This window comes from Solea senegalensis, linkage group LG15, assembly GCF_019176455.1.
Source record: "Solea senegalensis isolate Sse05_10M linkage group LG15, IFAPA_SoseM_1, whole genome shotgun sequence".
NCBI classification, from domain to species: Eukaryota; Metazoa; Chordata; class Actinopteri; order Pleuronectiformes; family Soleidae; genus Solea; species Solea senegalensis.
The window spans coordinates 9,360,713-9,375,063 of record NC_058035.1 but is presented as its reverse complement, the minus strand read 5'-3'; the positions used below and the strand labels follow the sequence as shown (position 1 = coordinate 9,375,063).

Here is a 14,351-nt window from a genome sequence, read left to right as displayed (position 1 = left end):
AGTCTTTGCTGTGTTGCTTCTATGCTACATTATTTCTATGTTATCTCAGGCGCATGTGTATGACGCAAAACAAAGCCAAAACAAGCTAACATGCTAATTACCACCAATAGCTATGTATGGTGTTTACCCTGTGCTATTTTTGAAAAAAAAAATATTATTATGACATTCACACAATTCTATCGAACCAAAGCTTTCTTTTTTTTTTTTTTTATTTCAGCGAGGAATATTTTCTAATGTTCTAATGTGTCTATCAGCGAGCCCATCATGAGCTAGCCCCTCTGCAGGCAGTCGGTCGACTGTCGCTGACGTCACACATTTGACATTCGCATGGAGCGTGATATCAGGGTAATGCTAACAAGACGGACGTTTTTAACTTAAAATTTAACGTTTTTCGATATATCAGTATTGTATCTGTATCATTATTCTGAATAATGAATCCATAAACCAGTAATTACTCGGCTCATTTGTTTCTATGTCGTGTTCTTCCCTGGTGCCAGCGATGACATTAGCCAACCCCTGATGATTAGTAGCTAACCGTGTATGTGTTTTCTCTCATCTGATCCAGAGCTCGTAGTTATGACTTTCCCAAATCTTTCAAGATCCTTAACTGGCCTCATCGCAGGCTCATCTCCTGTTTTCCATCACAGGGCATTCAGGTAAGAGACTCTATATATATATATGCTTGTACAGTGTTGTTATAATGTCTAACGAAGTAAAAATACTTTGGTATTGGTAAATGGTCTGTGTTAATATAGCTCTTTTCTAGTCTTGATAACCGCTCAAACAGAAATAAATGGTCACAAATAACTCTTCTCAGATATTAAGATATTGCTTAATACTTACTCCTCCCTCTCATCATCTTATATAGCTATAGTACATTCACTAATGTATTATGGTCTACATTTCTTTTCAAATGCATTTTGCCTTTTTTTATAATTGTAAGTTGTTTTTTGTATTTATTCATCAAAAGCAAATTTATTGGCTTGAATGTTATTCATCATTTTTTCTGTTGAGTTCCTTTTGGCTTCTTGTCAGAGCTGTACAATGGATATTAGATGTAGGATGGGGGAAATAATTAAGTTATGCAACTTGGTTAGTAAACATGTCACAGGGAAAATGTTTGCTCTTTAAGTTGCCCCTTATGTATACTACTGACCCTTGATATACTACTTGTTTTTCCAGTGTTACTGCTGTTGCAGCAGCCATTCAAAAGATGACAAGAGTCCGTGTAGTGGACAACAGCTCTCTTGGAAATACACCACATCACCGTCCTCCAAGAGTCATCCATGTCTACACCAAGAACGGTGTTGGAAAGGTTGGTGACACAGTGTTGCTTGCCATCAAAGGACAGAAGAAGAAGGCGCTCATCGTTGGACACAAAATGCCTGGAGATCGCATGACTCCACGCTTTGATTCAAATAATGTTGTTCTTATTGAAAACAATGGAAATCCTACAGGGACAAGAATAAAGGTTCCTATACCCACACATCTACGGAAACTGGAGGGAGATTACTCTAAAGTGTTAGCAATTGCCTGTTCGTTTGTTTAACTGCTGTGATCTTTTGAAATGTCAGTCATACCCTGTATATTTTGTTTTCACTGGAAGGTATTTGTTTTTCATCAGTAAACTTTAAAATAAGCCAACAGAGTCACAACATTTGTCTTTGTCAACATGTTTGACCTTTACTGAGGCCTTTCTGTGCTTACTGTAAATATGACCTTTACCCTGAACACACAGGAGTTTCTGATGTAGTCTGAGCAGAGAAATGTAGGGCAACTATATGTTATAAACACAATGAACAAGACAAGACATCTTAAACCACAAGATATTTTTTATTGAAGGCACAACATACATTCACAACACATAACACATGAGTGGCACATTTTTAACAGATTACGACATCATGGCGTCATGTATAAGGCATTCAGTATCATATGATCCCTGCAAAAGTCACTCAAGTGAACTGATGAACAGTATTTCTCATGAATGTGAGTCAGTGTCACTGCTTCCTTTAACTAAAATCCTAGTGCAAAATTAAAAAAACAAGGTTGTCAGTTTGACTTCAAATAAAGATAATACTGGTCAAAAATAAAGGCTAAACTTCAATGGCAAAAGTCAGAAATGAGAGGTTTCTGCTGAATCAGATCAAGTCTCTACTGCCACCTACAGTACAGGCACAAAAATTACACTATCAATTTAACACTATGGTGATGATTTCTTTATACATTTACTTCTACCATGGAGATTATGTTTCCAGTGCTGTATGTGTTACAATAAACTACTGAACTTCAATTAATGAAATGATGTATGGGCCAAGGAATCCATTACCTTTTAGGGCAGATCCATTTATGGGGTGGAGGTTTTTTCTTTCTTCAACAGCATTTTAAAAAATTTAATAAATACTACAGAGGTCACTACTGAAAGAAAATAAGACATATGTAGAGTGCTAACCTCTTTTAACAGTTCAAGTTTGGAGGAGATCCAAACAATGATCCAGATTATGGGTATAAAATATTCTTATGAGGTGATCCTTATTCAGTTACTATACAAATATATAACTTATTCTGTTTGTACAGTGGCACAATTTGTTGAGAAAAAAGGAGTTGGTTGTTGGTTATATCACTGATGTGTTGGCAGAGGTTTGTGCTCTCGAAGCACCTTTTATTTGCAAAATAAATTTGGTTGCAAAAAATTTAGATAATGGCAGAATGAAGAAGACTGTAAGACTTCACTTTAAAATTCTACAGTAAAGGACGTACATCTTAAAATATTTTTTTTTCATTCTCTGAGAAAAAAAATAGTAAGCTAAAATGGATCATAAATCACAAAGTCATACAGACAGCAAATTCTAAATGTAGAAATATAAAATCAGCCGTTACCGTGCATGCATTATACAGTTAGTGGTTATTTGTCATGCACAGACTCATGCTGTTTTTAAGATATGAAGGGTTGGAATAGCACATGGACTGCTTAATACTGTATGTTTGCATAGTTTCTTAAATCCAGCTGGGAGATGCATCTTGGACTTTGGTTTTATGTTACACAACTATCTTTTTGCTACTTTAGTTGCTGAGGTGGGAGAGTGTTAAAGGACCAGTTTGAGGCTAAGGCTGAGGGGTCTTCAGGGCTCCGGTTTCATGGATGTCTGTACCTGCATACTCTGCATGCTCCTCTATCGAAGGCTCCGCTTCATCCGCACATTGTCATGTAAAGCCACTGGCAATGTGAGAAACAGAGTTAGACAAACAGAAGAGAGTTAAAGGCCGTGTGGAGGTTTTCTTTTATGAACAGAACTCACCTCTGTGACATTCATCTCAGCCACTCCTGACCCCTCCTTGTCAAACTGCCGGTAAGACCCTGTTAAAATGTCACAATTTACAATCATCATACACCTAGATTAGCCTCTGAGATACGTTACTACAATGAGTCTATAATAGGCCTAATAAAACATTCATTTTATATGTATGCATTTCATTTTATGATTATTATTTTATATAATGCATTACAGCAAAGCTATCACCTGAGAGTATTGTAGACCATCTACACAGGACTTTCTGCTTGGAGTTTGCATGTTCTCCCTGTGTGACAGTGAGTTTTCCCTGGGTAGATTGCCCGTAGGTGTGAATGTGAGAGTGAATGATTATTTGTCTGTGTGTGTGTGTTGACCCTGTGATGGACTAGTGAGCTGTCCAGGATGTACCCCCACCAGAGGATAAAGCAGTAGACAATGGATGGATGGATGAATCAATGTAAGCGTACAGATATTCCAATATCAATGTGACCTGTGCTTCCTTAAAAACAAGACAGTGGCGAATGATGTAAATAAACATCTATAGCAACTATTTGATCACATGATTCTCTTTCAATCTGTACAAAAGAGGACGAGGGGCTCAAACCAGTGAACTCATGCTGAGGTTTCAAGCCTTTTCAGCTTCTGGGGCAAGGATTTCTAAATTTCACTTCCCTTTTGGCCTATTAACCATTTTCAGGTCAGTTGCCACACCCATTCTGTGGTTTGTTTCCCCAAGAGTTAACCAGTGTAAATGTGGATATCAGATATCGGTCACTTCAAAAAAGTCTGATGAAGGCAACGTATTAGAACTGGGCATCAAGATCTGCGGTGAAAATGCAGCCCCTATTGTCTGCGTCGTGCTAATGTGTAGCCCACACTGCATGTTTTAAAGTGGTAGATGGAAAAATAAAAGCCTAACAATTTCATGGTTGAGACTCCAGCACTCTTCAGATGTGTGCACTCATGTGTGGAAGATGAATAGGCTACCCCAACATTAATTTGTGTGATATGGACTAAAGTTATCTGTAAGTGCTTAATGCTGCATTCATTAGATTATTGAGCACTGCCCATCATTAAGATCTATTTGCTGCTACTGACAATCACTCATAACTTGCACACATGAGCACTAAAAGCTGCAAATTATGATAATAATCAACAATGAAGGAAGAACCGCGTTGTTTTTTTTATGTATTGTTCGGTGTCCTCGAGTGCCCAGAGAGGCGCCTCCAAATAAAATGTATTATCATTATTATTATTATATTCATTCACTACTCACTGAACATGGCTTCCAGCTTGACCAAACAGCAGATGAAGTTGTCAAAGTCAATCATCTCGTTCTCTGCATACCGGGCCACCAGAAGCTGGTTCAGTCTGTTATTTAGTTTGAAACCTTTAAAGGATCACAGCAGGAAAAGAGAAAGGGCTGCAGTTATCACACCATGACTGTGTGTGTTTATTGTATATGTGTGTAGAAATATTTAAATGCACTGTACCTGCTGCTTCCACAGCAAGGCGCATCTCATATGAGCTCATGGCACCAGACTTGTCAAGGTCATATTGTCTAAAAATGCCCTAGAAGACAATGAGAGAAATGTATATATACATACAAGAGACTAAGAGTGCATAATGTTCCTTTGACCTTATAAATTCATTCTTACCAGCCACTTCCGGATCTTGTTCCAGAGGATCTGAAATTCCACCAGTCCCAAACGGGCGCTACCATCTTTCTAGTAAACAGGGTGTCAAGGGGTGAATCTAGACACAGACAATCACTGGCATGCAAGCTGTTTTTGTTGTTGTCATTTTTTTTTTTGAAAAAATAAATACACATTTTGATCAGTTCATGCCTGATAACGCAAGAGGATACATCCATTAGATTGACCATGGTCCTACAGGACTCCATACTGAAGCCATCAGTCTTCAGGTCTTTGTCTGAAATAATTAGAAATAATTTAAACAGCGTCAGTGACTAATCTACATTCTATATTAGAATGTAATATGGCAGATGTATAAATAATATGTCAACTTTCAAACCCTTGTGAATTGCTGCCTAAAAATCAAACTTACGCCGGGATACGACTCTGTTCAGAATAGTCCTGAGCTCTCGAATTGAAATCTCCATATCCTGGAAAACACAATGAACAAAAGAAGATCATTTTTTCAGTTTAAGTAGGAGTTGCTTAAAGCTCCTGTGTGTAACTTCTGTTGCCAAAACAATGCTAGTGTCAGAACCACTCTAACTCAGCATATGCCTCAGGTGAGCCTGCAGAGCTTCCTGAAAGTACAACTCTCGGTCTATCTTCAAACCATTCTCTTTCAACATTAGTTTTACCTCAACTCATGTTTCAGAGAACTGGTATATTCTTTAACCTAGAGTTTGCTGCTGTTTCACGTCACTAGAGTAGCTGTCATGTAAAATGCATCACTCTGTGTCTCCACAGACACAAAACAAAACACTGCTATACTGAGAAACACAAAGAGAGTCATGTGGAGCTGCCAGACTTAATCAGCATTGTCTGAACTAATCATTTATTCCATAACAAGGGTGATACCATTTTTATACTAAACATTAAACACCAAAAAAAACACTAAAACACCACACCACAATATTACCACTATTAGTAATAGTGAATGATAATAAAAAAAAAAAAAAAGAAACATTTAGACAGCACTTACCTCTCCTGCCAGCTGGGCAAACATGGACTTAAAGGAATCATCAATATCATCTTCAGTTATTTCATCCTGTACAAAAGCGAGATAAGAGTGACAGATTACTGGTATGCTAGTTATTTCATGATAACATACATTTCATTTTCTGACGGCGTTAGTTATGCGTCACTACGTACATCATCTCCTAAATCAGCAGAGATTTCATCGTCCAGTTCTCTGCAGTGGACACATTATGACATGTTTACACATAAAAAACATACAGACTGACATGTTAAAAAACAGATATGAGTTAATCCATGTCACATACTCCGTTTCTGATTGCTTCTCAGTGAAGACTCTGAGGACAAAGTCAGCCTCTTTACTGGGCTCAAAGGTGGAGGGGACGACGATGTACTCCCCAGGTGGCAGGCGCAGCCGTGTGCTCACTTCTCTCATGTTAATGAACGTCTCCGAGCGTGCACACGACGAGTGTCTCAAAAAGAAATCTTTCTTCAAGTGGACATTGTGGCAGCCTCTGTACTATGGGCAATAGGAAATAATCCATCACGTGAGAGGCATTTGTTTTTCCTGTCAACCTCTTTTTTTTCTTTTAATAATAATAAAAAAAACACATGCTATATTCAAAGTTTGGCCTACCTCTTCTGGGACCTGTAAATCAAAAAAGGGAAAATGTTATAAGTTTAAATTGAGGCAAAATCTCTGAAATTCAAAGAGGCTTGTGACTTTTTCATCCTTGTTCTCACCTCATAGAGCGCAAAGCCGATGGTGTGCATGTCCTGACCTTGGCGACGATACCTGCGACGATCCTTCTGCATGAGAGATACTAAAAAACTGCATGCCACCTCATCGTCCTCCGGGTCATCATCTTCCTCCAGTAACGTGATCTTATACTGAGGGTTGATCCAAAATGTGTCTACACAGACGGTGCATTTGTGTTAGAGAAGCCATTTTCTGGATGATATAATTGCATGTTCCCTGTAAACATATGGTTGGGACTGACTGGGGTGGTTCCTGCAGCCTCCAGCGGTGCTGCCTCTTCTCCATGTGCCATAGAACTTCATGGTGTTCCAGTGGCTGACAGCGTCCTCGCTCAGAGCATCAGCCGTCAGGTTACAGATCTCTAGTCGAGAAAACTGTCTCAAGAATTCACTGAAGGACATCCTGGGAGATTAAAGTGAATTCTGAGTCAAACACCTGATTTTCAATTTATTGAATTAAAAAAAAAAAAAAAAAAAAAAATTAATATTTCTACATACAGTATATATATATATATATATATATACACATATATATATATATATATATATACATATATATATATATATATATATTCAATGGTTTATATTACACCACCGTGAAATCCACTTGTCTATTTCAAGCACTCAATGAATAGAATGTTGTAGTTCTTTTTGTGGCCACCAGAATTTTCACAGTGCCAATACAGACGATGCAGACCTGCTCAGGCTTTGGCAGAGGTTCATTCACTCTGTCATATGTTTATGTAACATCCAAACAATCCTGGAGACATCATTTGAAGGTTGAAATCCAACATTGTGTCACTTTAAGACCCAATGGATAAAATAACACTTTCCTTATCTTTACAAGTATACTTATATCACTTGTCTCATGTAACTCTTGAGAAAGAAGAAAATAAGAAATCTAACAATTCTTTAAGAATAAAAGTCCTATCAGTAGAATACATTCCGACACTGGCCAATCTTACCAGAACTCCCCGTCTTCCATCTGAAGATGCAAGTCCTCTCGTTCAGAAGGGTCGATCTCGTCCCATTCAGATGAACTACACGTGACAAGACAATGATTTGAAAGTCATTAAAGAAGACATAAACCAAAAGATTAAAGGGACTTTTAGTGAGCCAGAGGTAACTGGTAATATGGTTTTGGCCTACTCACTTGTCACTCCAGGCACCAGTCCACTCCACCTGGCCCCAAGGATTACGTACACGGATTAAACGTGTCATGTCGCCTTGAAAATCAACCTATGCAAACACCAGAGTGATGAGAAACTTAGACAATAACTGTTATCATTAATGGTTACCTATTAAAGACAACAGAGTCATGCACAGGCAGACCTCCTTCAGTCCAGTCACTGAGTAGGCGTGGCCCTTCACAAGCTTCTTGAATGTTACAGCCTCCATGTCAAAGGCACTGGTGATCTGTAATGTTACGTAAAAAGATGAACTGCATCCCTGAGTATGAATCATCTGGCACAAAAAGTGCTTTTAATGTAATTGGCTTTCTCTTGATGAGTGTGCCTTGGTGGTTTGCCAGTGTGGTCCACACTTACGTCTATAGAGCAGCCCAACAGTGAGCCTCTCTCCAGGGCTTTACCGATAATCCTGTACAGATCTCTGGGAGCCTTGCGGAGCTCGTACATCTCAGACACGCCACCTGTGAAGTCTTCAAAGCCTTCAGTGGTGCTTCCTCCAGACAGTGCCTCGTAGGATCCATTTAGTCTGATAACCACATTAAGAATCAGTTTGAGTGTCATCGACAGCAGTACTTCAGATTATAGTTGGCAGCTTCCTACTAAATACACTCGCGTTGAATTATTTAGCTGACTCTTTCAATACCTACTTTGCATAAGCCTTCTCCATGAGTGCACTCCAGAATTCATTGCCCTCAGCCGAATGGACAAACATGAGCTCCCCATCTTTGACAGGCAGCCGGTCATCAATCACAACATCCACCCATTCGCCAAACTGCCAAAACTGCAAAACAGACACATGTTTAAGTATTCCATCGAGCCACACTGCCTCCCTGAAAGTCCGGAGGGCGAAGACTGGAGTTAAGTACCTGAAAGTGGAAAATTCCAGCATAGTCATCTTGGAAGGTCTGCCCATGTGGGACAACACGATGAAGAAGCTTCTCATTTAGAGTGAGTGAGGCGATGGCCGCCAAGAGCCAACAATCACCTGCAAGCGAGGGGAGGCACTTAGGAACCAGCAAATGATGGCTTCCTACTGTTTTTCTTTCCATGGCAGTTTGAACATGAATGACTCACCAAGGGCTCCCTGACAGATGTCTGTTCTGGTGGCACCGCCCACAATGAACTGAGGGTCCTGTGTCAGTTCCTACAGGTGAAATTAAATGTGTGGATACAATTCCATCAAATAAACAGATTTCAGTCCAATCAAACATTTTACAGACATTAGCATGCAGCCTCTAAAAAGAACACATGGAAGAAGCATGTCATGCTTCAAGAACCAAAACCTGAGAGCTGCTAAGATCACTAAAGTCACTGCAACCTCACTGTATTAGTTAACTAATTAAACTAGGAAAGCAATCAAAACAGAGACAGTGGATTATACCAGCACCACATTTCCCTCACTGATGGGTGCATTTTATCCTTCCCTAGGGCGACACATCTTTCACACCACTGCTATTTTTGTATCTGTGCATCACCTCCCTGTGTGTTAACACAGCAGTGTAAACAAATGTCCAAGCGGGGAGTGGTCAGATGCCATGAGATGTAAACAGCTGCAGACACCGGACTGAGAATCTCGTACTTGTCCTATCCTGTCCGCGTTTGCAAGCATGTCATGAGATAGTGTCCTCTCGTTCACCACTGTTGCCAACATATTTGCTATTAATGCTCAATTGTATTTTGTGAGTGGATGGCAACTGGCAAAATAAGAATTTCATTGGTGTGTGGGGGTATTATTTTTAACTGTGCATACAGTATGACATCACACACCTCGTATCCCGTGTGATTTCTCACAAAAGCTGTTCCTCAGTGAGGTATTTCAAGCTTTCGGTTTGGAGTATAGACTGTATATAAAAGTGGACATAGTCTCCCACTGTGAACCTTTAAGATTTGCCATGCCAGAGTTTGAAACATTAAACCAGACTACTATTGGATGATACTAGCTGTCAATCACACTAGTGTCCACTAATTTGTGCTGCACTTTATCATCCATTTTCCACTAAATATGTACATAATATAGAAAAATGACATCATGTTCTATTGAAGGTGACCTGAAGCTATCAACAAAGACCATTAACTTCTCAGGAATAGGTTGACTGATATTATAAACCATTCCAACAGCAGAGGATCCCCTTGGTTCCACTTCAGTCATACTTCCTGGACTTCCATTTTTGCCCCAGCAGACTATGACCATTTTTGTACAGTATATGATCTGGAGTTTGAACTGCTATTCATGTGTAGAAATGTGTGTGTGTATATTTAAATCTCTCTCCTCACAGTTTTCTCACCGTGGGCCTTATCCACTCCACATCTCTAGTTTTAGAGGAATGAGGCGCAAGCTCCTTAAAGCCCAGGGATGGAGGCTCAGCTGGGAAACAGGGGTCTTCAAACAGGGAGCCCGACTCCACACACTCTTGTTTCAGTGCCTCATAGTCCTGGTTGGCGAAGTGCACAGCCTGCTCGTTGGAGCCCATGCCTTCGGCTCGGAGCCTACTGGTGTATATTGTTGCAGATATCCCTCCGGCTGGATCCATATTGCTGCAAGATAAAAATAATGGCACTGGTGGGTGGGCGGCTGAGCGTGTGTGTGTGTGCACAGTACTGCTGTCTATTAATAGAAGAAAGTTTATCAGTGGCACACTCTTGTGTCAGAGTTATAGCATGCCAATCATCTGTGAGAGGGTGAAGAAAGATTATTTTACACTGGTAATTCATTTTTTGAAATTATAACAAGACGCCAAGGCTGCTAAAAAGACTATGGTCAGGTACATTCTACAATTAAAGGCTTACACATGATGACTTATGTATGTACTTGCGTATGTTTTAAGCAGTGGCGGCTGGTGGGATTTCTGTGGGGGGGGAGAGGGGCGCGGTAGTTAAAAATCAGTTTTTAGATGCGATGTATCACCAGTGGTATGAATCGCAGCAGCCTACTGATGCCCCCCTCCTTAAATTAAATGATTCTCGTTGGACCCACGTTTGTCTGATACTGCCATTCCAAAAAAAAGGTATAATTTCCACATCAAAACAAAAACCCCTGGTGAAACTATCAGTTCAAACCCTACAGACGTTTTTATGTTAGGACCCTTTTTACAGGTCACGTAATATCTGACCCAATATGAAAAAGAGTAAAGGGAGGAGCAGGCTACTGTCTCAACATTGTGTTAAGTGTGTAGTTGTGAAAAAGTTCATACAAGATATGAACTTTTTCATATCTTGTATGAAAAGTATATATATATATATATATATATATATATATATATATATATATACATATACATACACATACATATACATATACATACACATACATATGTCACACTTTTCATTCAGATAAAAGGCTGGAAAATAAATTTAAAAAAACATTTTATGCTACTGACCAATTTTACAGTACTACCAAATTTAATCTGTGCCCAGCCTTAAAATGTGATGAGAGTAATGTGAACTCGGAGTGAGAGAGTGCACCATCATCATGCACCACAGAGAATCATAAGAGACACTAAAAGCTCTGGTCTGAGAGAGAACAAACTGAGCCAAAACCAAACCTGACAGGCTTTCTGTTTTTTGTCTCCTGAGCCAGAGAAGTTAAAATAAGCTTGAGAAGCCTGCTGAAAATGACAATGATGACTCTTGTGTTTCTAATGTTGTGGCAACAACCCTACAAAAGGGTAACAGCAGTATTTTAAGAATCTTCCTAACAACAATGTTAATTTGATAGTAATATCACTCCACTAAAAATGTAAGTTAGAAATAAGTTAATATCAATGCCCCACATGCTTGGATGAAAGCAGTGCCACCTTCAAAACAGAAAACCCAGGAATAACAAAGCAAGTTAGAATTATGACACCTTGGTTGTACAGGTAGACTGAGAGAAAAGAGATCATTCATTGACGTTTCATTGTTGGCACAAATGTACAGTATTTGGCCACAGGATCAGTATTCTGATCCTGATTTTGGATTTTTAACTTAAAGCAGTTTTCTTTCAGCCCCAAGTTCATGAAGTTTGTACAGCCATGTGAAGACAAGTCAGTTTGAGTCTTTTTCTTTTTCCTGAATGCACCTGCTTTTCTATGCAAGGAGGGTTCACAGCTGTCAGTTAAGTCACCAGGGAGACTTTTTTTTCATACTTTTGTTCCTTGTTTAAATAAGAGCTGGGAAAACAGGGACATTGTCTTTTATGCCACACTGGTCTACTGGAAAGGAATTCTAATGAGTTCACTAAACAGTCCAGACACTCACAGTCCAATAGACTTGGACTGAGCTTGGCAGTCGTGAGACAGCAGGAAAGCTGAGAGAAACATAATGCTGAAATTAAAGGATACATTACTGTCCTAGGGAAAGAAACAATCCCGCAGGACACGACATTGTTTATAAGACCAACCCCCAATACGAGGCCCCCTGCATGCCTATAGAGTCTGCAGGAATGTCCCCCAGCTCTGACAAACAGTAGAGAGAGGCTGCTGCTGGCAAATAACTACAAAGATATCTCCTTTTCACCCAAATGAACAAAGAAATGCTGATCAATGCAGTCCAGTGATGGTGATGTCATCCAGGACTTTAACCTCAACAATCCATCTGAACTACCCTGTCACTCAAAACACCGTACAGGAGCCAACACTGTCAAAACAATACAGCAACAACACTGCCTACTTTACTTCATAAAATGATTAAAAAGAATTTCAGGCAAAATATGCAATATCAGCGATCTTGTTTAACATCAGTTTCTCACTTTAAACCAATGCTATTTTAGTTTGATGTTAGTATTTGTTTTTGTGACGTTATTGATTAAACATATTGTTTAATAAAAGTGGCTATCCAAGTCATTTTGGTGTAACTTCAGTAAATCCATGATACCAATAATATCACAATACAACGATTCTGGGATAATCAATATATTACAAGACAATCATAAAGCGATACATCACGATATCTTTCAAACTGGAGAAAACAAAACATTCGTGAAAAAAAAGTGCAGTATTTCTCTGTTTATTCACAACGCACATGAAGTCTATGTGAGCAGTGCCACCATGAGGAGACATCAAGTAGACAAGTGACAAGTAAAACTGGCAGGGACTGTTTTTAATTTTTAGTTTTCCAATTAAAAATATTTGCTCTAGCGTATTGATTATTGAGGAAGGACGATGACATGTCACCAAATCAATATTTTAACATAAGCATTTTTGTAATATTAGTTAGGTGTTTGTTTTGTTTATTTTTTAACACCACAACAGTTAGTAGCATGTCATTTTCTACAACATTAAAAAAACACTTTTGTAGTACTACAAAAGCATATGCAAACAAAATCAAGGTATTTACATATATATATTTAAATGTAAGGATCTTTAATGTTTTATTTTATTTTTTTTTTTTTCTTACAACTATCGCGATGTTATCGGAAATCGCAATTATTTTGGATAATCGTGCCTTTCGCCTCCTGCATCTAAATACTGATGCTTAGCAACAGCGGCACCTGTTCAAGAAGTGGGCCTGTCTACGACCCTGCAGTAAACATGGCTACAGACATTTCTGACAGCAATAATTCTTTTTTGACACAATCACAGCGAGTCAACACCGGATGTTGAACAGGTGTGCTAAATCAGAGAGCCATGAAATGCGACAGCTGTGACTGCACACTGACTATTGTTAGCGCTACAACACGGAGCACAGTAAATCTGTATCACCGCACTGGAGGCCTGAACTACACACGAAGCACCGTTAACCGTCGGCCGCTTTGATTAGAAATGAGGCAAAGTACACGAGACACTCACCACCGCTTCAAATGTGGCTCCGGCTGATTTCAGACTGACAGACGATTGTGCGAATCTGTGAACATACAAACAGGCAATGGTTTGGTTTCCAGGAGCGCAGGAGTCAGGACCACCCCTCTCTACTGCACTAACTCACTCACTCACACACACACATAAAGGAGGAGGGGCCACTGCCTCACACCTTGTACCACACAATACTGTAACTTACCGCGAGAGGCGCTGTGGCCAACGAGCAGTCTTTCATAGACAAACACACAGTAGAGCACAGATGTTTAAATCTAACTTAGATACCATAGAAACATGTATGTGAAACACATTTTTGTGTATGTATGTGTATACACTTTCTCAATAATATAAGGAATGATCTAAATAAAGGGTATTTTGTTCCAAAATGTTCCAAATGAATAACATCAATATTTGACATAACAAATGTCAAATAATAAAAAATACCCTGTGTTTGTCTGAAATCACATATAGAAGAACCATGAACAGAAGCTAGTTTTTTCGGCTATATGTATAATATTTACAACAATAAATCAAACATTGAAATAGATTTTGTTGTTGAAAATGAATAAACTATGATCACTATTAAAGTGAATCGTTGCTCATATGTAATTGTTGAAAATCCAGATATTTCAGTCTTCTTTAAAAATGCCTGTAAACTGAAATAATAAT

General features: G+C 39.0%; 2 protein-coding genes across 3 annotated transcripts; one reads left to right on the top strand and one right to left on the bottom strand.

Moving 5' to 3' along the window:
• The first annotated feature begins 264 nt into the window (after positions 1 to 264).
• mrpl14 (mitochondrial ribosomal protein L14) lies at positions 265 to 1,644 on the top strand. Its single transcript, XM_044045100.1, has 3 exons — positions 265 to 345; positions 566 to 656; positions 1,183 to 1,644. Exons 2-3 carry the CDS (start codon positions 577 to 579, stop codon positions 1,547 to 1,549), a joined length of 447 nt encoding a protein of 148 aa, XP_043901035.1. The 5' UTR covers positions 265 to 345; positions 566 to 576; the 3' UTR covers positions 1,550 to 1,644.
• Positions 1,645 to 1,814: 170 nt separating this feature from the next.
• Positions 1,815 to 13,816, bottom strand: LOC122781449 (calpain-1 catalytic subunit-like). 2 transcript variants are annotated; one of them, XM_044045098.1, is made up of 22 exons: positions 13,677 to 13,816; positions 10,197 to 10,446; positions 8,986 to 9,055; positions 8,778 to 8,896; positions 8,559 to 8,692; positions 8,269 to 8,437; positions 8,054 to 8,137; positions 7,875 to 7,960; positions 7,687 to 7,761; positions 6,964 to 7,124; positions 6,707 to 6,876; positions 6,600 to 6,611; positions 6,271 to 6,482; positions 6,140 to 6,179; positions 5,970 to 6,035; positions 5,361 to 5,418; positions 5,161 to 5,225; positions 4,952 to 5,020; positions 4,787 to 4,865; positions 4,570 to 4,683; positions 3,300 to 3,358; positions 1,815 to 3,217 (listed from the first exon to the last, which is right to left on the bottom strand). In XM_044045098.1, exons 2-22 carry the CDS (start codon positions 10,440 to 10,442, stop codon positions 3,191 to 3,193), a joined length of 2,115 nt encoding a protein of 704 aa, XP_043901033.1. In that variant the 5' UTR covers positions 10,443 to 10,446; positions 13,677 to 13,816; the 3' UTR covers positions 1,815 to 3,190. The 2 variants fall into 2 exon arrangements, with proteins under 2 accessions (XP_043901033.1, XP_043901034.1); XM_044045099.1 differs by lacking the exons at positions 6,964 to 7,124; positions 7,687 to 7,761; positions 7,875 to 7,960; ... (5 more) ...; positions 10,197 to 10,446; positions 13,677 to 13,816 and having other exon boundaries at positions 6,271 to 6,477; positions 6,707 to 6,768.
• Positions 13,817 to 14,351: the final 535 nt, after the last annotated feature.